The 21,825-nt window shown below is 46.3% G+C and overlaps 1 protein-coding gene across 2 annotated transcripts in view; it reads right to left on the reverse strand.

Annotated features, from left to right (window-relative positions):
- Positions 1–1,391: 1,391 nt before the first annotated feature.
- Positions 1,392–21,825, reverse strand: part of LOC140408388 (uncharacterized) — a 60,075-nt gene continuing 39,641 nt past the window's right edge. For both annotated transcript variants that reach the window (XM_072495511.1, XM_072495510.1), the window contains 4 exons: positions 21,708–21,786; positions 9,570–9,652; positions 6,603–6,723; positions 1,392–1,649 (listed from right to left, as the gene is read on the reverse strand). In XM_072495511.1, coding sequence (XP_072351612.1) covers positions 1,506–1,649; positions 6,603–6,723; positions 9,570–9,652; positions 21,708–21,786 — 427 coding nt within the window. In that variant the 3' untranslated portion in view covers positions 1,392–1,505. The remainder of the gene's footprint in view (positions 1,650–6,602; positions 6,724–9,569; positions 9,653–21,707; positions 21,787–21,825) is intronic.

Genomic DNA, 21,825 nt, shown 5'->3' on the forward strand with positions numbered 1-21,825 from the left:
GGATTATTTGAGGAAGTGACAAGGAGGATCGATGAGGGTAGTGCAATGGATGTTGTCTACATGACTTTTAGTAAGGCATTTGACAAGGTCCACATGGCAGACTGGTCAAAAAAGTAAAAGCCCATGGGATATAGGTTAATGTGACAAATTGGATCCAGAGTTGGCTTTTTCAAATACTGTTCTACAGGGCTCGGTGTTGGGACCCCTGCTGTTTATCTTATATATTAATGAAAATGGGGGCACGATTGGGAAATTTGCAGATTACACAAAAATTGCCCTTGTAGTGGATAGTGTAGAGGATAGCTGTAAGCTCCAAAATGATAAAGGTGGGTTGGTTGGTGGAGTGGGCAGGAAAGTGGCGCCTGGAGTTCAACTCAGATAAATATGAGGTAATGTGGCCAAACGGTAAAAGGGTTTGCACAATAACTGGCAATATACTGAGGAGGGTAGAGGAAGTGAGAGATCTTGGCGTACAAGTCACTAAAGGTAGCAGTACAGGAAGATGAGACTGTAACGAAGATACATGGAATGTTCTCCTTCATTGACAGAGATATAGAATGCAAAAGTAGGGATATAATGATGGAACTGTATAAGACACTGGTGAGGCCACAACTGGAGTATTGTGTGCAGTTTTGGTCACCACATTACAGGAAGGATGTAATTTCTCTGGAGAGAGTTCAGAGGAGATTTACTAGAATACTGCCATGGCTGGAGAATTGTGGCTACGAGGAGAGATTGGAGAGATTAAGGTTATTTCCTTGGAACAGAAAAGGCTGAGGGGGTGACATGATTGAGGTACATAAAATTAGAGATAGAGTCAACAGGAGGAACATGTTTCCCTTGGCAGAGAGTTCAGAAAACAGGGGTAATACATTCAAGCTAAATGGCAGAAGGATTAGAGGGAACATGAGGAAAACCTCTTTTATGTAGAGGGTGGTGGGTGTCTGGAATTCACTGCCTGAGTTGGTGGTGGAGGTAGAGACCCTAAACACTTTAAAAATTTTCACCTTAAGTGCTGTAAGCTGCAGGACTATGGGCTGCGTGCAGGAAGATGGGTTTAGAAAGTGCGCTTGGGTGTCTTCGGGTCAGAATAGACAAGATGGACTGAATGGTCCCCTTCTGCACTGTATCTTTTCTCTGGTTCTATTACAGTGATAAGGAGGAGAGAGGCCATGGAGGGATTTACAAACAAGGGTGAGGATTTTAAAATCAAGATGTTGCTTCGATGTAGACCAGAGTAATACAGTAGTAATAGTACAGAAGTAATTGAGGAATGGGACTGAGTGAGAGTTTAGAGTTGGGCAGCAAAATACTAGGTTGAAACAAATTCAATCTTCGTAGATGTTTCTGACAATCCATATCAAGATTAAAAAATGGAATAGTAAATATAAGACCGTGGATAAATATCTTTTTAATGGATTAAACTGGCAAAACGTTAAATAGTTGACCCGAATATAGCAGAAGCTTGATCTGAAATTACTATCTTTGCACTAAAACCTTTTCTTTCAGAAGGTTGTGTCACTTTCTGAGGAAGAAACAGGATGAGATAATCGAGAGGAATAGTCTCCAATGAAAGCACATAGCCGATACTCCAAGGGACTCTGCCGTTCCATTTTCAAACTCGATAGTGGATCCCTCACATTCCTGCCCTAAAAGTAATAAAACAGAAATTTAGATGGCAACCCTAAACTTGTGGAAGATTTATAACCTCACTACTTATTTTATAACTTAACCGGCAAGTGGCTTTATTGGACACTTGGGGCCAGTGGGGATCTTTATTCGTGTCTCAAATAGGCTTACATTAACACTGCAATGAAGCTACTGTGAAAAAAACACTAGTTGCCACACTACGGCGCCTGTTCGCGTACACTGAAGGAGAATTCAGAATGTCCAATTCATCTAACAGCACGTCTTGCGGGACGTGTGCGAGGAAACTGGAGGGCCCAGAGGAAACCCACGCAGACACAGGGAAAACGTGCAGACTCCGCACGGACAGTGACCCAAGCCGGGAATCGAACCCGGGCCCCTGCCACTGTGAAGCAACAGTGCTAACCACTGTGCTGCCGAGCTACCCAGGAGCTATGAGTGGTGTTAATCCTTCTCACCTTTCCTGGGTAACTATTCTGGTAAGTAAGTTGGAATCAGCGTATCCTGGGCGATACCTCTGGGGTTACGACCATTCTGCTCCTCCTGGGCCCAGTTGAACTGATATACATGATAGGAGGTCGTTAGCTACTGACTTGTTTTCCAACAGGTACTGCCATCAGTGATTCGTGGATGCTGCATCTCTAAATTGAAAATTTTGGTGCATGTATTTCTGGGCTGATAGAATAAAATCATAGCCTTTCAATGATGCTGCTCACCACTGACAGCTTAAAGGAATCTTCACTCCTTCATATCACAAGACCAAGTACTGCTGTTAATGTGACAATAAATTATGTAAGTTTGTTGATTACTAAGGTTTCAAGCCAGCCTCCAAAAACAGCGAAATAGGCATTCTGCGGCACTTTTAGGAAACTTACCCCGATGACAATTTTTATGTGATACATATGACTGGCTCTCAGATTACCCCGCCTGCTTAGTTCCAATATTTGATCATGTTATTCCTTTACGACATACATCTGACCATGTGCTATCATGTTATCTGTTTGTTATTCTTAAATAATGTGTGCCAACCAATGTATTACATGTGTTTTCTGCATCTAACTCAGCTACCGGATCTCATTGCACTATCAGAAGGAATCACCGGATTAGCAGTTAACTTCCGCCCCCCCGCCATACACACTGCCATAAACCAGTTCAATGCCCTGCCCTTAAAGCCAGTCCTACTAATGTCAGAATGCAAGTTGAGCTTTTTCTTAGGTGACCAGATTTTCAAAAGTGAAAACTGGTTGTCATTAAAAAGTCTTGGGAAGGAGGGGCTCTCTGATGATTGACATACTGGGTGACCAATAATGGCAGGAATGTGGGGGAGGGAGAAGTAAGTGAAAGTGGGACGTCCTGACATGACATCTCCCAGAATATGTCCAGCCAGAGTCCTATTAAAACAGTGGTTGAACGTGTCCCGTGAACACTGGATCTCATTGGTTGCCTAGCTGTCTGTCATGGCACCATGTTCCACTTGGGCCTTTATCACTCTCAATCACCCTCCGATACACCCTCCTCCTCAAAGAGAGAATGTAACCTCTCATAATGAAATTACTGAGAAGGGTGTTTTAAGAACAAGCCAGATCTACCATTGTTTCCTATTAAATTGAATGGCAATTGAAACTCTAGGAGGACTTCAATTGTCCAGGGACCAAACTTGACCTGTTTGATGAACAGATTCAAAAGTGGCCATTACTCCTTGAGAGTGATTGACAGATTGCAAGGGTGCACGGAACACGCCGGTGGTCTCTGACTGACCAAAGCGGACCGATTGGTATTCACTTTGTCAGCAGTTCACTGAAAGTGCTGACTTGGTCGGGTATATCCTTGGGTGGGAGAAAAAGCAATGAGAGAATTTTTTAAAAAATTACAGGGCAAGAGATGAGGTAGTGTGGCAAATAAACTTAATGCCACTGAAGGCAGTGCTAGGAAACGGAAGAACACAACATTTTCACAATTAGGGGTGTCTCTGGAGAAAGGAATTTCTGTGCCAGCAAGACTTCCCGGCACACTTATTAATGGTTGGTATGCGGGCGGCATTACAAGTTTAGGCTGCACAGCAGGGGCAGGGGAGGATTTTCCAGCAGTAAATGGAACCCGGGGTTATGGGGAAGGGAAGAGGAAGTGAAAAAGTGAGGTGCTGACAAAAATCTCTGACATGGTCCGTGTAAGAGGGAAAAGCTGCCAACTGGGACATTTGAGTTATTTTGAGCCTTTCTCGGAACTCCGGGATGTCTCATGAAAATCTGAAACTGGCTCAGAACTGGGATGTCTGGTCACCGTAGCAATGCCTTAAATATGCAGCACAGATTGGGATTCACAGACTCATCAGGGAAGCCTAAGATATTTGCCAGTTCACTAGCAACAGCCTAATAATAGCCTGCAATAGACTCAGAAATATTGGGGCATGCAGAGCAGACCAGGCTAGGTGCTCTGCTTCTGAATGGTAAAGGCTGAGGCAGGGTCAGGAGAGATAATGATCATTGGGTTGATGATAGAGACAGGGAGCGGGATTCTCTCAGCCCGGGGCTGGGCCGGAGAATCCCCGCGACCGGTGGGAATCGCACCACGCCGCCCCGACGCAATTCTCCGCAGAGAATCGGCACCATTGGCACCGGCGTTGTTGGCACGGCACCGGTCGGGCGCCACTCTACGCGGCCGGCCAGCCGATTCTCGGCCCGAGATGGGCCGAGCAGCCGTTGTAAAAACACCGAGTCCCGCTGGCGCTGTCCACACCTGCTCTCAGCCGGCGGTGACTCGGCTGGAAGGGTCGGGGGGGGCGGCCTGTGGGGGGGGAGGGGAGGGGGGGGGGCCCCTCCGATGTGGCCTGGCTTACGATCGGGTCCCACCAATCGGCGGGCCGGCCTCTCTGGCTGGGGGCCTCCTTCCTTCTGCGCCGGCCCCTGTAGTCCTGCGCCATGTTGCGTCGGGGCCAGCGTGTTGAAGGAAGCCACTGAGCATGCACGCGTTGCCGCCAGTGCCACTGGGCATGTGCACGTTCGCGCTGGTGCCACTGCGCATGCGCGGATCCTGTGGCACCCAGTTCGCACCAAAATCAGCAGCTGGGGCAGCGTGAACCGCTCCAGTGCCGTGCTGATCCCCTGTAGGGGCCAGAATTGCTGATCCTGAGGCCGTGTTGATGCGCTCGAGAAACGCGACAGCGTTTCCGACGGCGTCAACACTTAGCCTCAGGATCACAGAATCCCGCCCAGGGTGCCTGTGGATCAGGAGCGAGGGACTGAAGTGCAAACAAAACTTTAATAAAAGATTTGATAAGAAACTAAAAAGGGGCGGTGCAGCCTTAAAGATGTAACGTAGACTTGGTCCACGGACTCCAGAAGCAAAAATGCAGATATCTTGGGAGTCCGTGAACCGGTGTAAACGATGGTTGCATGGCAGCGCTGAGTACAACACCCTCCACCCAAGGTCCCCAACATTGAGGGGGAGGCTTCCTCCGTAGAGGGACCTCCAGTGAGGACCTCCGCCACTAGATGGCAACAAGGTGTGTTAAAGGCAACGGGCGAAGGCAAGGAGGTGAAAGGTGTATAGCAGCAGCCCATACAGGAAACCCCTCCGTGCCATGCGAAATGGCATGGAGGGCACATCAATCTTGAAAGTGTGGGCCTCCAAAGGTAATTAGGCCCATTATTTGTATATGTAAAGGGCCTGTTTCAGGTCTGGGGCATGATTTTCAAATTAAGCCTGCACTGGCTCCAGGCATTTGAAAATTCAGCTCATGAGTTCAAATCGCACCAAGGCTCATAGGGGACTTTAAATTCAATTAATGAATGAATCTGTACTAAAATGCTAGGCTCATTAATAATGGTCATTAATCTACTGGATTGTCATTAAAAAAAACAATATGCTTCACACATGTCTTTCAGGGAGGAAATCTGCCAGTCTACATGTGACTCCAAACTCACAGAAATGAGGTTAACCCTGCACTGTCCTCTGAAATTAGCAAGCAACTCAGTTACATCATACTGCTCTGTTGAAGTCAAATGTGCGTTTATCGACACCACATCGACTGCAGGAGTTCAATAAGGTTGTTCGCCACCACCTTCTCAAGGACAATAACAGGTGATTAAGAAGGCAAATGGAGTTTTGTCCTTCAGGTGATTAAGAAGGCAAATGGAGTTTGTCCTTCATTGCTAGAGGGATGGAGTTTAAGACTAGCGAGGTTATGCTGCAATTGTATAAGGTGTTAGTGAGGCCACACCTGGAGTATTGTGTTCAGTTTTGGTCTCCTTACCTGAGAAAGGACGTACTGGCCCTGGAAGGTGTGCAGAGGAGATTCGCTAGGTTAATCCCAGATCTGAAGGGGTTGGATTACGAGGAGAGCCTGAGTAGACTGGGACTGTACTTGTTGGAATTTAGAAGGATGAGGGGGGGATCTTATAGAAACATATAAAATTATGAAGGGAATAGATAGGATAGATGCAGGCAGGTTGTTTCCATTGGTGGGTGAAAGCAGAACTAGGGGGCATAGCCTCAAAATAAGGGGAAGTAGATTTAGGACTGAGTTTAGGAGGAACTTTTTCACCCAAAGGGTTGTGAATCTATGGAATTCCTTGCCGAGTGACGCAGTTGAGGCTCCTTCATTAAATGTTTTTAAGATAAAGATAGATAGTTTTTTGAAGAATAAAGGGATTAAGGGTTATGGTGTTCGGGCCGGAAAGTGGAACTGAGTCCACAAAAGATCAGCCATGATCTCATTGAATGGTGCAGCAGGCTCCAGGAGCCAGATGGCCCACTCCTGCTCCTAGTTCTTATGTTCTTTATAAGGAAAGAGCAATAAATTCTGGCCTTGCCAGCAATGAAAACATCCCAAGAAGTGCTCCTTCAGAGGATCTGTGCAGACTCAATGGGCCGAATGGCCTCCTTCTGCACTGTAAGGATTCTATGGATTCTATGACTGAAAAAAAATGTATGTTAAAGTAAGTAAGTTCCTATACTTCAATATTTGCATCCTCTTGTGAGACTGTGTTGCTTGCTTGATTTCTCTTTCTTCTTTGCTGTTGATACTGTTGGATACGACGTTGTAGTTTCAGATCGATAGCTTTGCTTTGAGAAATGCTAGACATGAGAGAAAAACAATTCTCAGAGTTAAAACACCTATTTCATACCACTCATAGTCAAAGTTCATTCATAGAAACTGCTAGGAGCAAGTATTTTCAACAGAGGCCCGTTTTATGCTAGAATGAACTAACAGGTTGGGGACTGGGAATGAAGGAGGGCCGGAGGGGGAGAAGAGTGTTGGCATTAATGGAGCAAAGGGAATAAGTGAACTGAGATGGGCAGGTGACTGTTACTGTCAACTGAGCTTGTGAACGGAGCGAAGACAATGAGGAGAGTGCCAAAACTGAACTGGAACAGGAGTTGAGGAAAGCGAGTGGAGAGATGGTTAAAGGTTGGGGGTGCCTCCTTTTTAAAAAAAATATTTTTATTAGCAGCATTTTGCATATATACATAGAAATATCAGAACAAAAACCAACAGACACAGAAACCCAAGCCAACCGCAGCTGGGGGTGGGGCATGGGAGTGCCTCTTTAAAGTTGGTGTGTGCTTGTTAATGGAAGGAGGGTGCGTAGTGACTCTTGAGGTTGTAGTTGGGGCAAAGAATCAACTTTCATTCCTCTGGCGTCTTGGACATCACCCAAAAGGTGCTTCACAGGAGAATTATAAAACAAAATATGACATTGAGCCACATCAGGAGATATTAGAACAGATGGATAGTTTCATCAAAGAGGTTTTAGAGGAGGAAAGTGGGATAGAGAGGGGCAGATGTTTAGGGAGGGGGTTTGACAGCTTATGGGCTAGGCAACTGAAGGAATAGCTGCCAGTGTGAAGTAAGTAAAATTAGGAACGCGCAAGAGTCCAGAATTAGACGAGTCAAGTCTAGAGGTAAGAAAGGCGTGATGGGAGTGATGATATGGATGATCTTTTGAACATAGATAAATGTGAGTTACTTCTCGATAACTTTATTGAATAAAATCTGTCAATTGTGAAGCGAAAAGTTTTTAAAATGAACAGGAACAGACAGGACAGGGCTTAATGAAAAAATAAAAGATTGTATGACACCATTGGAAGAAATGCAATAAGGTTGTTCTGTCCAACATTTAATCTCAATCAACACCACCCTCATGGATTAATTTGCAATAAATATATCTAATTTTCCCTTTGTGAGGCTTTACTATAATAATGATCACTTATTGTCACAAGTAGGCTTCAATGAAGTTACCGTGAAAAGCCCCTAGTCACCAGGTTCCGGAACCTGTTTAGGGAGGCTGGTGCTGGAATTTAACCCGCGCTGCTGGCCTTAGTTCTGCATTACAAGCCAGCTGTTTAGCCCACTGTACTAAACCAGCCTATATACACATTGCCTGCTGCATTTAACTATCCAACAACAAGGGCCACATTTCAAGGTTATTTATTGTCTGGAGATTTTTTGAGGGATATGAAAAATTCGATACAAATTTAACAATTTTCCTCTTCTTTCCATTTGCGGTAGTTAGGTTTTCTAAGAAAACCATAGATTATGCTTCGAAAATAATGTTGTCTTTCTCTTTTTTTTTGTCAAAAAGGAAATAATGGCAATATATGGGATAGATTTCCCTAGCGTACAGTTTTTGGAAGGCTGGCTGGAGGAGTACTAGCTGCGGTCTGCCCAATATTGGCATTCGTGCTTCTCCCAACCCCACAAATAAAAACTTACAAAGTGGGGCCTTCAACAGCACTAACACAAGCTGAAGCTGGACTGGGTGTGCGTGGCAGACACTCCATCTCCAAGAATGGAACAGTCAGTCATATGCGACAATTTCTGCAGGTGCTAGTGCCCTGTTTCCATCCAGAAGGTGACCTGTAAATCTCACCTGCAAATGACAAAGCTGGGAGAATTTAATTTGTCTGGGTGTTGCAAGTTGTGGTAAGGTTTTTGACCAACTGATGACTCAAATATTCAATAGCGCATATTATGGCTCCGATTTTCAGCCCTTGATCGTCGTTGGAGAGAACAGCGATGCGGGCGGAAAATCCGAAGAGATTTGGGAAACGCGAGTCTCTCCGGTAAGATCGTGTTTCCAGATTTTCTGCGTCGTTCACCGGCGACATCACAAGGTTTGTGCCCACAAAGTGTGGGAATCTAATTTAAATAGATTTTAATATGTTTAAATATTATTAATAGGCCTCCCCACCACATGATCCTCACTAAATTATGTGATGTCACGTCGGCGAGGTTTTCAACAGGTTTGGCAAAATGAGAAACAGTCGAGGGGATCCTTCCAGCGGTTCAAGGGTAAGTATAGCCCATTGGGGGGGAGAGAGAGAAATGCCCAGCGACAGGTTGGCAGTGCCAACCTGTGCCAGAGGGCAGTGCCAGGGCAGGCCCTCAAGGGAGCTCCATGGGAGGGAGGGTTCCGTTCAAGTGTGGTGGGGGAGAGCGAGCTGTGAGGGGTGAACTCGCAGGAACTGATGGGGGATGGGATGGCAATGGCAGCCCTCCCCGCGCCCTGGATAATTGTCTGAGGGGGGAGAGAGAGAGAGAAGGGGAGCTCCCGATGATTGTCGGGGGCAGGGTTGGAAGTCCCTGATACCTCCATGATGGTGGCTGGGGGCCGTTAGGTTTCATTGCTGATTGGGGCACTGTCTTTAAAAGGTGCCACTATCTCTGTGGTGCCGGCTCTATCAGACCCCCCCTCTGCTAGAGTGATGGTGCAGACCATGCCACCTCATTTTTTTCTTTAAAGGAGTTTAATACATGAAGAGAAAGCTGGTCTGTGCAACTGGTGAGTTGGATACCAGTTTTCAATCTGGCCTGACACTTTGCCAAATTCTGGTGAGATTCCACTCTATATCAATTGAGGTTATTTGTATATTGAAAATGATTCCAATTTAACCCATCTTGAAAAAAAATCTTATTTTACTTTGGTTCTTTTGTTTTTCTTTCTTCAGGTTTTTTCTCGATATTTTCTTCCATACTTGAGCTTGAATTATCTTCATTCTTGAGCTGTACAGTGAGTATACAATTGAAACAGAACAGATTTAATGTTATTGCTTTATCAAACTGAAGGTATTGAATTCCGCTCTGGGATTCTGATTGAAATTAGTTGAGTTTTTCACAGAGAATACCAGGGTAGTTTGTCAGTGAGTCTCCTGATAAAACTCCCCATTATAAGTGGCATTTCCTTCCTCCCACCCTTGCCAGCACTCCCGTTGGCTGTTCTTGGCCTGCCCGTCAAATGCAAATTGAGATGGGGTGGAGGAGTGAAATAAAGCCTAGACTTGGATTTTCCCCAAGACGGAGATGGTAAAAATAGAGGAAATGCCCGAAAATCAAAAGGCCTGTCCCTGAACACGGCGCTTCCCATTTTCACAGGTGTGAGGCGTGTTTCGAGCATTCGAGGTTTACAGAGGCAGCTGGCCATTTGCATCATCAGTTGCCTCCACTGAAGTTGGATTTTGGTCGGCCTGGTGTCTGAAACCAATATGTGTAGATTAGCTCTGGTGCAGTTGTTTGGATAGCCAGGGCACACCATTGGATCTGGCCCCCGGTTATCTTTGAGGGAGGTAAGATGCCCTTGAGTGGATGTTAGCTTTCCTTTGCGGTAGGGCAAGTGCCCTTTGAAAATGTTAACGGAAGGAATAAATGTGTATAAAAAGTATATAAATCCATTACTTCCAAGCTTTTGAAACTGTTAACAAACATGTCACAATCAACTCTCAGAACTGTCAGTAGCACCTGTCAAAGGAATCTGCCATAAGTGACAAAGAGGCCCGTCAAGGGGAGCTGACAAGACATTTAACAGTCTTGCCATTGAAATCTTTGAAAGAATGTCTGGAAACGTGTTAAAAAATGTTTCGTTGCTATTTCACTCCATCTGTTGACATAAATCTGAGGGATTCCTTTACTGAATTATGATAATGATAATGTTAAAAAATGTTTCATTGCTATTTCACTCCATCTGTTGACATAAATCTGAGGGCTTCCTTTACTGAATTATGATAAAGTGACTGAAGGCGGACATAGTTATGCTCCAGGAGACGCACCTGAAGTTGGCAGATCAGGTTAGACTAAGGAAAGTATGGGTGGGACAGGTATTCCACTCAGGGTTGGACGCGAAAAACAGAGGGGTGGCAATACTGGTGGGGAAACGTGTATCGTTCGAAGCCAGGACCATAGTGGTGGATAGTGGGGGCAGATATGTGATGGTGAGTGGCAGATTGCAGGGTGAGGCGGTTGTGCTGGTGAACGTAGATGCCCCGAACTGGGATGATGCGGGATTCATGAAGCGAATGCTGGGACGTATCCCGGACCTGGAAGTGGGAAACTTGTTAATGGCGGGGGGACTTCAACACAGTGCTGGACCCAGGGCTGGACCGGTCCAGATCCAGGACCGGGAGAAGGCCGGCAGCGGCCAAGGTGCTTAAGGGATTTATGGAACAAATGGGGGGAGTAGATCCGTGGAGATTCGCCAGACCGATGGGTAAAGAGTTTTCCTTTTTCTCCCACGTCCATAAGGTATACTCCCGGATAGACTTTTTTGTTTTGGGAATGGCACTGATCCCGAAGGTGGCAGGAACGGAGTACTTGGCTATAGCCATGTCAGATCACACCTCGCATTGGGTGGATCTGGAACTAGGAGAGGAAAGGGAGCAGCGCCCACTCTGGCGATTAGACATGGGACTACTGGCGGACGAGGGGGTATGCGGAAGGGTGAGGGGATGAAAGATACCTGGAGGTCAATGACAATGGGGAGGTCCAGGTGGGGGTAGTATGGGAAGCGCTGAAGGCGGTGGTTAGAGGAGAGCTGGTTTCCATCAGAGCCCTCAAGGGGAAACAAGAGGGCAAAGAAAGAGAGAGATTAGTGGGGGAAATTTTGAGGGTGGATACGAAGTATGCGGAGGCCCCAGACGAAGGGCTATACAGGGAAAGACGAAGATTACAGACTGAGTTTGACCTGCTGACCACGGGAAAGGCAGAGACACAGTGGAGGAAGGCACAGGGGATACAGTATGAATATGGGGAAAAGGTGAGCTGGCTGCTGGCCCAACAACTTCGGAAGAGGGGGGCGGCGAGAGAGATCGGAGGAGTTAGGGACAAAACGGGAAAGATGGAGTAGAGAGTAGGGAAAGTGAACGAGGTGTTCAAGACATTTTATGAGAGGCTGTACAAGTCCCAACCCCCGGAGGGGAAAGAAGGAATGATACACTTTTTGGATCAGCTAGAGTTCCCGAGGGTGGAGGGGCAGGAGGTGGCAGGTCTGGGGGCGCAGATTGAGGTGGATGAGGTGATCAAAGGAATAGGGAACATGCAAGCAGGGAAGGCCCCGGGACCAGACGGGTTCCCGGTGGAATTTTATCGGAAGTATATGGACCTGCTGGCCCCGCTCTTGGCGAGAACCTTTAATGAGGCTAAGGAAAGGGGGATATTACCCCCGACATTGTCGGAGGCGACAATATCGTTATTTCTGAAACGAGACAAAGACCCGATGCAGTGCGGGTCATACAGGCCCACCTCCCTCCTAAACGTAGACGCCAAACTGCTGGCCAAAGTGATGGCAACAAGGATAGAGGATTGTGTCCCAGGGGTGGTACATGACGACCAGACAGGGTTTGTAAAGGGGAGACAATTGAATGCCAATGTACGAAGGCTGCTGGGGGTGATGATGATGCCCCCACCGGAGGGGGAGGCAGAGATAGTGGTGGCGATGGATGCAGAGAAGGCATTCGATAGGGTGGAGTGGGACTATCTGTGGGAGGTGCTGAAGAGATTTGGGTTCGGGGAGGGGTTCATTAGATGGGTTAGACTCTTGTACGGGGCCCCGGTGGCAAGCGTCGTTACAAACAGGCAAAGATCGGGATACTTTCGATTACATAGGGGTACAAGACAAGGGTGCCCCCTGTCCCCGTTACTGTTCGCGTTGGCAATTGAACCATTGGCCATAGCGCTGAGGGACTCTAAGAGGTGGAGGGGGGTGCTTAGAGGGGGAGAGGAACATCGAGTGTCACTATATGCAGATGATTTACTGCTATATGTGGCGGACCCGGTAGAGGGGATGCCAGAGGTAATGCAGATACTCAGGGAGTTTGGAGAGTTCTCGGGATACAAATTAAATATGGGAAAGAGTGAGCTTTTTGTGATGCACCCCGGGGAACAGGGCAGGGGGATAGATGCTCTGCCGCTGAGGAGAGTGGCAAGGAACTTTCAATACCTGGGGATTCAGGTGGCCAGGAACTGGGGAACCCTACATAAACTTAACCTGACGCGACTGGTAGAGCAGATGGAGGAGGACTTTAAGAGGTGGGATATGGTGCCCCTGTCATTGGCGGGCAGAGTACAGGCGGTTAAAATGGTGGTCCTCCCGTGGTTTCTTTTCGTGTTTCAGTGCCTCCCCATCCTGATTACAAAGGCCTTTTTCAAAAAAATAGACAGGAGTATTATGGGCTTTGTGTGGGCGGGAAAGACCCCGAGGGTAAAGAGGGGGTTCCTGCAGCGCAGTAGGAACAGAGGGGGATTGGCACTGCTGAGTCTGAGTGACTACTATTGGGCCGCTAATGTGTCGGTGGTCTGTAAGTGGATGAGATAAGAAGAAGGTGCGGCATGGAAAAAGCTGGAGATGGCGTCCTGTAAGGGAACGAGTCTAAAAGCGCTGGTGACGGCGCCGCTACCGTTCTCCCCGAAAAGGTACACCACAAACCCAGTGGTGGTGGCGACCTTGAAGATCTGGGGGCAGTGGAGACGACACAGGGGAGTGACGGGTGCCTCGGTGTGGTCCCCGATAAGGAATAACCACAGGTTCGTCCCGGGGAGGATAGATGGGAGATTTCAATGTTGGCAGCGAGCAGGAATTAGGAAGCTGAAGGACCTCTTTTGTAGACGGGACGTTTGCGAGTCTGGGAGCATTGGAAGAAAAATATAAGTTGCCACCAGGGAATGCTTTCCGATACATGCAAGTGAGGGCATTTACGAGGCAACAGGTGAGGGAATTTCCGCAGCTCCCGACGCAAGGGATCCAGGATAGAGTGATTTTGGGGTTGGAGAAGGTAGTGTCCGAAATATACAGGGAGATGAGAGACGAGGGGGAGGTGATGGTAGAGGAGCTGAAGGGAAAATGGGAAGAGGAACTGGGGGAAGAGATCGAGGAGGGGCTGTGGGCAGATGCCCTAAGTAGGGTAAATTCTTTGTCCTCGTGTGCCAGGCTTAGCCTGATTCAATTTAAGGTTCTACACAGAGCGCATATGACGGGAGCAAGACTGAGCAGGTTTTTCGGGGTGGAGGATAGATGTGGAAGGTGCTCAGGAAGCCCGGCGAACCACACTCACATGTTCTGGTCGTGTCCGACACTGCATGAGTCCTGGGAGGGTGTGGCAAGAGTGATTTCAAAGGTGGTGGGGGTCCGGGTCAAACCAGGCTGGGGGTTAGCTATATTTGGGGTTGCAGAAGAACCGGGAGTGCAGGAGACGAAAGAGGCCGACGTCTTGGCCTTTGCGTCCCTAGTAGCCCGGCGAAGGATTCTACTTATGTGGAAGGAAGCGAAGCCCCCGGGCGTGGAGGCCTCGATAAACGACATGGCAGGGTTCATAAGACTGGAACGAATAAAATATGCGTTAAGAGGATCAGCTCAGGGGTTCACCAGGCAGTGGCAACCGTTCCTTGACTATTTCGCGGAACGATAATGGAAAAACAGAAAAAAACAGCAGCAGCAACCTGGGGGGGGGGGTATTATCCCGTGTTTTTGTTTTTTGCCAGTTGTTGATATTTGCTTTTTGTCAATCTCTTTTTTCATTTGTTGTTAGTTTAATATATTATTTAAATAACGTTTAATGTATATTCCTTTATTAAGTTGTAAAAACGGAAAATTTCTGTTTGAAAAATTTCAATTAAATATATTTTTTTTAAAAAGAAATGTATTTTATAAAGATTTATATTATTTCATTTCCTTGTTTTGTCTCATGTCTGCACGGGCCTGAAGTCTGACCATGTTGGCTTGCCTTTCAGCCCAGCCAAGGACAAAGGACGATATGTGGGGGCATTGATTTTCCATATGTTGGCATTGAGATAATAAAGGGCTATTGGAGTTGGGCAAACACCTTGGCATGAGTTGGCATGGATGAATCATGGGGGTGAGGGTTGGAGGGACAGTTTATGTTTTTAAAAACATTTTTGGACAGAATGCATTCTGCCAAGCCTGCCTCCGCACCTTGAATTTCCATCAGGTCTTCCCAGATCACCTGCCTCAGTGTCTAATCTAGCCTACACCCCCAGCCCGAAAATCCAACATCAGGGTAGCCATTTTTAGAGGTGGGGTTCGTAGAGCCAGGAATTCTCCCGTCTCTGCGCATCCGACCTGGGAGTAAAATTCTGGAAATCCAGTGGCTTTCTCTCTATTCACCCCACTTACTGCGATTTGTATCAGCTGTGATTCAGTTGGTAGCACTCTCGGTAATCACAAGTTTGTGGATTCAAATCGGACTCCAGAGACTTGCACCCAAATCTTGGCTGACGCCCCCGTGTAGAGAGAGTCACTGTTTTGCAGATCAGACATTAAATATGTGTGCCCTCTCAGGTCGATGTAAACTGCCCCATGGCAATATTTTGAACAGGAGTAGGGACAGGGCCGGGAATCCAGTGTCCTGGTCAATATCTATCCCACAATCCAAGTCACACACCATCCTGACTTGGAAATATATCGGCATTCCTTCACTGTCACTGGGTCAAAACCCTGGATCTCCCCCTCCCCCCCTTACACCACATAGACTGCAGAGGTTCAAGAGGGCAGCTCACCACCTCAAGGGCAGTTAGAGATGGGTAACAAATGCTGTCCTAGCCAGCGAAGCCCACAGCCTATAAAAATGATTTTTTTTTAACAATCTACATCACAGACACAGGTTAACTGGTCATTATTGCACTGCTGTTGGTATGAGTTTGCTGTGTGAAAACTGAATGCCATGTTTCCCATATTACACAACTGACTACAAAGTACTTCATTGGCAGTGATTGCAATATCCTGAGGTCATTAAAGTCACGACATAAATGCAAGATTTATTTTTTTCTTTTCTTTCCCAATGCTGTATTCAGTTCCTGGGAAACAGTGGTTACAATCCTGGGTTCTCCACAGAAGGAAAGTGCTTTCCCAGTAGGAAAAAGGAGTAAAACCTGGAAATGGTTGGTACTAGTCTGAACTGGAGTTCCATGTTAAGGTCTACAAGACCAGTCCGGACCAGTACCAGCGATTTCCCATGTTTTGTTGTTTTTTCCACCTGTGCTGTCGCAATCCGTTCTTTCTCCAGTTTGCCTTTCATCTCGCTTTCGATTGAGATGTCAATCCCTGCAAAGTTCCACAAAGTAGATGATTTTCCCAATGTCCCTGTTCAGCCTTCTCTTCTGGTACGGCATTGGCATTGGCAGTCTCATCGCGGTAATGGCAGGGGTTTATGGTCAGGCAATGGCAGGCCCCCTCTTAGTGCCAGATCGGAGACCTGGAGGTGTCAGAAAGACGCTTGCAAGTCCCACCATTGCTGCAGCCACAAGAATTCTCAATGCCAATCCCACAAGGTCTTTAGGAATTCCTCCACGACCCACAGAGCAGGTAACCATTAGATTATAGAAACTGAATCACTTAAAGCTATGGAGCAATTTATGTTTGGATTTGAAGAAAATACCATGTAGTATTTGTTGTGAAAACTACATTTACCTTGCTGGAGTTCCTGACTTCCCTCTCTCCAAGTCCGGACAGAACTCGGAGTTCCTGTGCATGCGCAGATCGGGGGCAGGCTACACTTGTTCACTTCTGCATGAAGAAAAACAGCACAACAACCCAATCATGTGACTGAGAGCCGAGCGCCATTGAAGGTAAGTATTTCAGGTGAAAGGCTGGATAGGGAACAGGGAGAGGTCCCTAAAGGAGAGTCGCAGGTAGGGGACAGAGACAGGCCCTTGTTAAGTTAATGAAAAAGAGAGCAGAGAAATAGGCCCCAAATCAGAAAAGGGCTGTGGGTAGAAGACTTTAAGTGAAGAGGGCTCAGGTGAAGCCATGAAGATCTAAGAAGGCAGCAGAAAGCTCGTGACTCCTTGCTGTGGTTTTGTTGGAGCTAGGGTATGCTTCGGGTCAGTTGTGCTCTACTCAGTGTGGCCGAAGAGCTGAGGTTGTGCTTGTGAGTTGGTGCTTGAGTGTCTATTCGCAAATCCAGTGGAACAGAATCTCGAGAGATGAGATTGAAACCCTGCAAGGTTGGCCGTCATGAAGCCGCCCTGGTTGGAGTGACTTGTGGAGAGAATTCCAAAGAAGATCTTCGAAGGTGAAGACTGGAATCCCTCGTGAGAGACGAGGTTTCAGTGAGGTTGGTTGACTCGCAGAGTGACTGACATCTGGATGGGTTGTTAAAAAAACGTGGATTCTGTTTTGGTCACAGTTGGCAATTATTGTGTTTGATCACAGTTCACCTGTTAACTCATATCTTATACTTACCCTAATTGTTGGAATATAAGATAGATATTGTGAATTGTTTTATCTCTCTGATCTTGTACAGCAAAGTTTATTTTTGTTTGTTCAAAAACCATGGAATCTTGTGATTTTATTCTCCGAGCAAGTGTCTTGAATCTCAATTTTTGTCTACCTTAAATAAAAGGTTATTGTCCCTCACTGAATGTTCGCAAAACCTTGGGGGTCTGGTCAAGGTTCATAAAACATTACCCAAGGATGTTAATCCTGTTAATATAATTTTATCGTTGAAAGCTGCATTAAGTGCAGGTAAATGGATGAAAAACCTATCTGCACATAGCGATAACTTCAAATCATTAACAAGTTCCATTCAAAGGGCCAATCTTTGGAAAAAACATTGATCAATTAATAGATCAATACTGACACTTAATCAAATTATCATGTGTGGGAAGAACACGCAGTGTCAGAAGAGGAAGGCACTCTTCTTTCTCTGATTGTAGCTCAGTTTTCAAATGCAATTGAACAGAACATCATCCAAATTGACAGGAAAGGGTATGTTGCTTTGACTTCCACTTGCAAAAGATTAAGTTTGTATTTTTTAAATATAAATTTAGAGTACCCAATTCATTTTTTCCAATTAAGGGGCAATTTAGCGTGGCCAATCCACCTACCCTGCACATCTTTGGGTTGTGAGGGTGAAACCCACGCAAACACGGGGAGAATGTGCAAACTCCACACGGACAGTGACCCAGAGCCGGGATCAAACCTGGGACCTCAGCGCCGTGAGGCAGCAGGGCTAACCCATTGTGCCACCGTGCTGCCCGTAACAGATTAAGTTGACAAACAGTTGCACAACATGTCTGAAGCCAGCGTCAGAAGGCCCTGGCCATTTTTGGACTTGGGCCCTGATCTGAAGGCTGCCGGATTGTTGATGACATGTCACCGCAGCCACCTGGGTGTAGGAAGTGCTGGCAGCTTGAACGTTGTGCTGGTGAGTTGTCAGGTGGGGTTGGGGTGAGGGGGGTGGGGTGGAGAGAGGGGTTGTTCAGTAGGAGTTGTGCTTAAATGACCAGTGGAAAATTGCAGAGTTTTTGTGGCGTCACGAAGCAAAACATGGGGCAAAGACATGAGGCAGAACCAACATGGATTTGTGAAAGGGAAATCATGAATAACTGACCAATTAGAGTTTTTTGACCTAACTTCTAAGTTGGATAAAGAGGCAGCTTGGGCCGGATCGTCTGGGCTTGCTGACAGCAACAGCGCGCCATTGGGACAATGGCCTGGCAATGCGACTGCTTCGGGCAGCCATCTCAACATGGGTCATCACTGTTTTACCAGCCCCCTCCCACATCTCTGCCCATCACCTGGGGGCTGGTAAAATTGCGCCCTGTGTTCCTAAGTTCACCAGTACTCAGTCATAGAACTAGGGAGCGCTGGAGATAAATATCTTACTATTATTCCTTGAAGGAGTTTTATTGATGTAGTTACGAAATAATATTTTTCCAGGAAGTAAACAGATTCCATTTTAACGATATTAGTATTTCAGGTATATTTCAGGTGCCTGTATTGGAAACTGAGTTTTGTAGATGTGCTTTGATTGAGGGAATCATGGTAATTTATGTAATGTAATTGTGATTTCACAGAATTTTATTTCTGTTAATTCCCTTCACTCTCCCACAAATGTTGAATCCATGATGCAGGGCATAATTCCACACATGCTGGTTGCTGTGACTATGGTGACTTATCTCTTTAAGACAGTACAGCCAAAAAGGGTCGCCTGACTTGAGGGAGCAATGGGACCCGAGAGTGAGTGGTTACCCCAGAGGGTGGGTTCCTCTCTTGGGCAGACTATTGGGCTTTGACTCTTGGGAGTCAGTGGGAATTACACGGGAACACTCTTCACTGGTTGGAGTCATGCCTAGCACAAAGGAAGATGGTTGTGGTTGTTGGAGGTGCTCCTCAGGGTAGTGTTCTCGGCACAACCATCTTCAGCTGCTTCATCAGTGACCTTCCTTCCAACCTAATGTCAGATATGGGGATGTTCGCTGAATGTTCAGCACCATTGCGGCTCGTCAGAAACTGAAACAGTTCGCGTGCAAATGCAGTAAAACCTGGACAATATCCAGGCTTGGGGTGATAAGTGGAAAGTAACATTCACAATTACCAGGCAATAATCATCTTCAATAAAAGAGAATCAAACCATCGCCCTTGACATTCAATGGGATTACCATTACTGTACCCCACTATCAACGACCTGAAGGTTACCATTGACCAGAAACTGAACTGGGCTAGCCATATAAATACTGTGGCTACAAGAGCAGGTCAGAGGTTAGGAATCCTGTGTTGAGTAACTCACCTCCTGACTCCCCAAAGCCTGTCCATCACCTACAAGGCACATGTCAGGAGTGTGATGTCATACTCCCCACTTGCCTGGATGAGTGCAGCTCTAAAAACACTAAAGAAGCTTGACACCATCCAGGACAAAGCAGCCCACTTGATTGGCACCCCTTCCACAAACATTCACTCCCTCCACCACTGATGCACAGTAGCAGCCGTGTGTACCATCTACAAGATGCACTGCAGGAACTCACCAAGGTTCCTTAGGCAGCACCCTTCCAAACCCATGACCACTACCCTCCAGAAAGACAAAGGTAGCAGCTACATGGGAACACCCACTTGGAAGTTCCCAACAAGTCACTCACGATCTTGACTTGGAAATATATGGCCGTTCCTTCAATGTCACTGGGCCAAAATCCTGGAACTCCCTCCCTAATAGCACAGTGGGTGCATCTACACCACATGGACTTCAGCAGTTCAAGAAGGCAGCTCACCAACATCTTCTCAAGGGCAATTAGGGATGGGCAATTAATGCTGGCCTAGCTAGCGAAGCCCACATCCCGTAAAATTGAATAGGTTTAAAAAAAATACATCCAGCAGCCATGCAGTAAGGATGCAAGGACTTGGAGCTGTCCTCCAACGCAGCTTAGCTGCAAAACCTCCTGTGCCAAGTTACTCTTTATTAATAAACACCTTCTTGTTCCCAACAAAGTCTGATGTTTCTTGATGATGCCAGAAGTGTGCCACAATACATATCAGTTGCCCTCCAGCATCATCCCAAATAGCCATTCTCATTCTGTGACCTTATTCAGTGAGTGTTGACGGTCTTTTCTAGCAAGGGTAGGAGAAGGAGGAAATTACAGTAAGCATTTCGCCAGATGCACTTTCCAGCAAAGTTCACTGCACAGCAAGAGGAGTGACATGGAGGTGCCTTTACTTAGGGTCAGGAATGCCGAAGGTAATTATAGCACCCTTTCTGTCACCCCAAATTAGATCAGATGGCTCACCATTTGGGACCCCTTTGATTTGTGTATTTTAGTTACAAATCGCTTCTTTCACCAACCATTGACTTATGTCAGAATTTCATCATAAAATGTCACTGAGTTATTCAAGGTTCAGGTGTTACTGGAGTGGGACATGTCTTGAAGTGAGCTATAAGACATTTTATCTTCCCCCTTCATCAGTCCATGTAAAACAACCAACAGGGCCGTGTAAATTGACCAGCAGGTCCAGGAGGTCGCAAATCTCAGTTTACCTCTTACCCTGGATCTGCTGGCTGATTTTCCTGTTGATAACTGCATGCACTGTTAACACATATTTTATTTCCCAGTAAGGTCACAGACCTATTCCAGCAAAGAAGGAGGCCATTTGGCCCATTGTATCTACACTAGCTCTCCCAATGAGCAGCATGACTCAGTGACATTCTCCTGCCCTTTCCCCGTACCCCTACACATCATTTCTATTCAAATAATCATCTAATGCCCTCTTGAATATCTCGATTGAACCTGCCTCCACCATGCTTCCAGGCAGTGCATTCCAGACCCAAAACGCTACCTGTGCGAAAAAGGTTTTTCTCACATCACATTTGCTTCTTTTGCAAATCATTTTAAGTCTATTTCCTCTCATTCTTGACCCTTTACAAGCGGGAACAGTTTCTCCCTCATTACTCTGTCCAGCCCCCTCATAATTTTGAACTTCTCTATCAAGTTTCCTCTGAGCCTTCTTGTCTCCAAGGAGACAAGGGTCCCAACCTCTCTGATCTATCTTGATAACTAAAGTTTCTCATCCCTGAAGGCATTCTTGTAAGCCGCTTCTGCACTCTCTCCAATGCGTTCACATCCTTCTTATAGTGTGGCACCCAGAACTGTACACAATATTCCAGCTGAGGTCTAACTAGTTTAAGTTCAACATCACCTCCTTGCTTTTGTGCTCTATGCCCCTCTTAATAAAGCCCAGAACACTATATGCTTTATTAACTGTTCTCTCCACTTGTACTGCCACCTTCAATGATCTATGCACAAATGCACCCAGGTCCTTCTGCACCCCTTTAAGAATTTTACAGCTTATTTTATATTGTTTCTCAATGTTCTTTCTACCAAATTGTAATACTTCTCCGTATTGAATGACACAAGATCCAGCCCATTGTCCCTGCTGCCAGTTGATATCTTGGATGTAATCCTTCTCCTTTATATCATTTGAACGAGCCAGGAATTAAAGTCTTCTGTTGAACTCTAGACCCAACGCGCACACAGAACTTTATGCAGCACGGAACTGTCATGTTACCTGACCATTCGCTAATGGTAGCTGCTCCATATCTTTCTTATCACATTGCATGTTTGGCTTCTTTGATTGTTTCTTCTTCCTTTAATCAAAAACAGATGAAACTAATAATGAACACATG

The sequence above is a fragment of the Scyliorhinus torazame genome, chromosome 3 (assembly GCF_047496885.1).
Source record: "Scyliorhinus torazame isolate Kashiwa2021f chromosome 3, sScyTor2.1, whole genome shotgun sequence".
Classification (NCBI taxonomy): domain Eukaryota; kingdom Metazoa; phylum Chordata; class Chondrichthyes; order Carcharhiniformes; family Scyliorhinidae; genus Scyliorhinus; species Scyliorhinus torazame.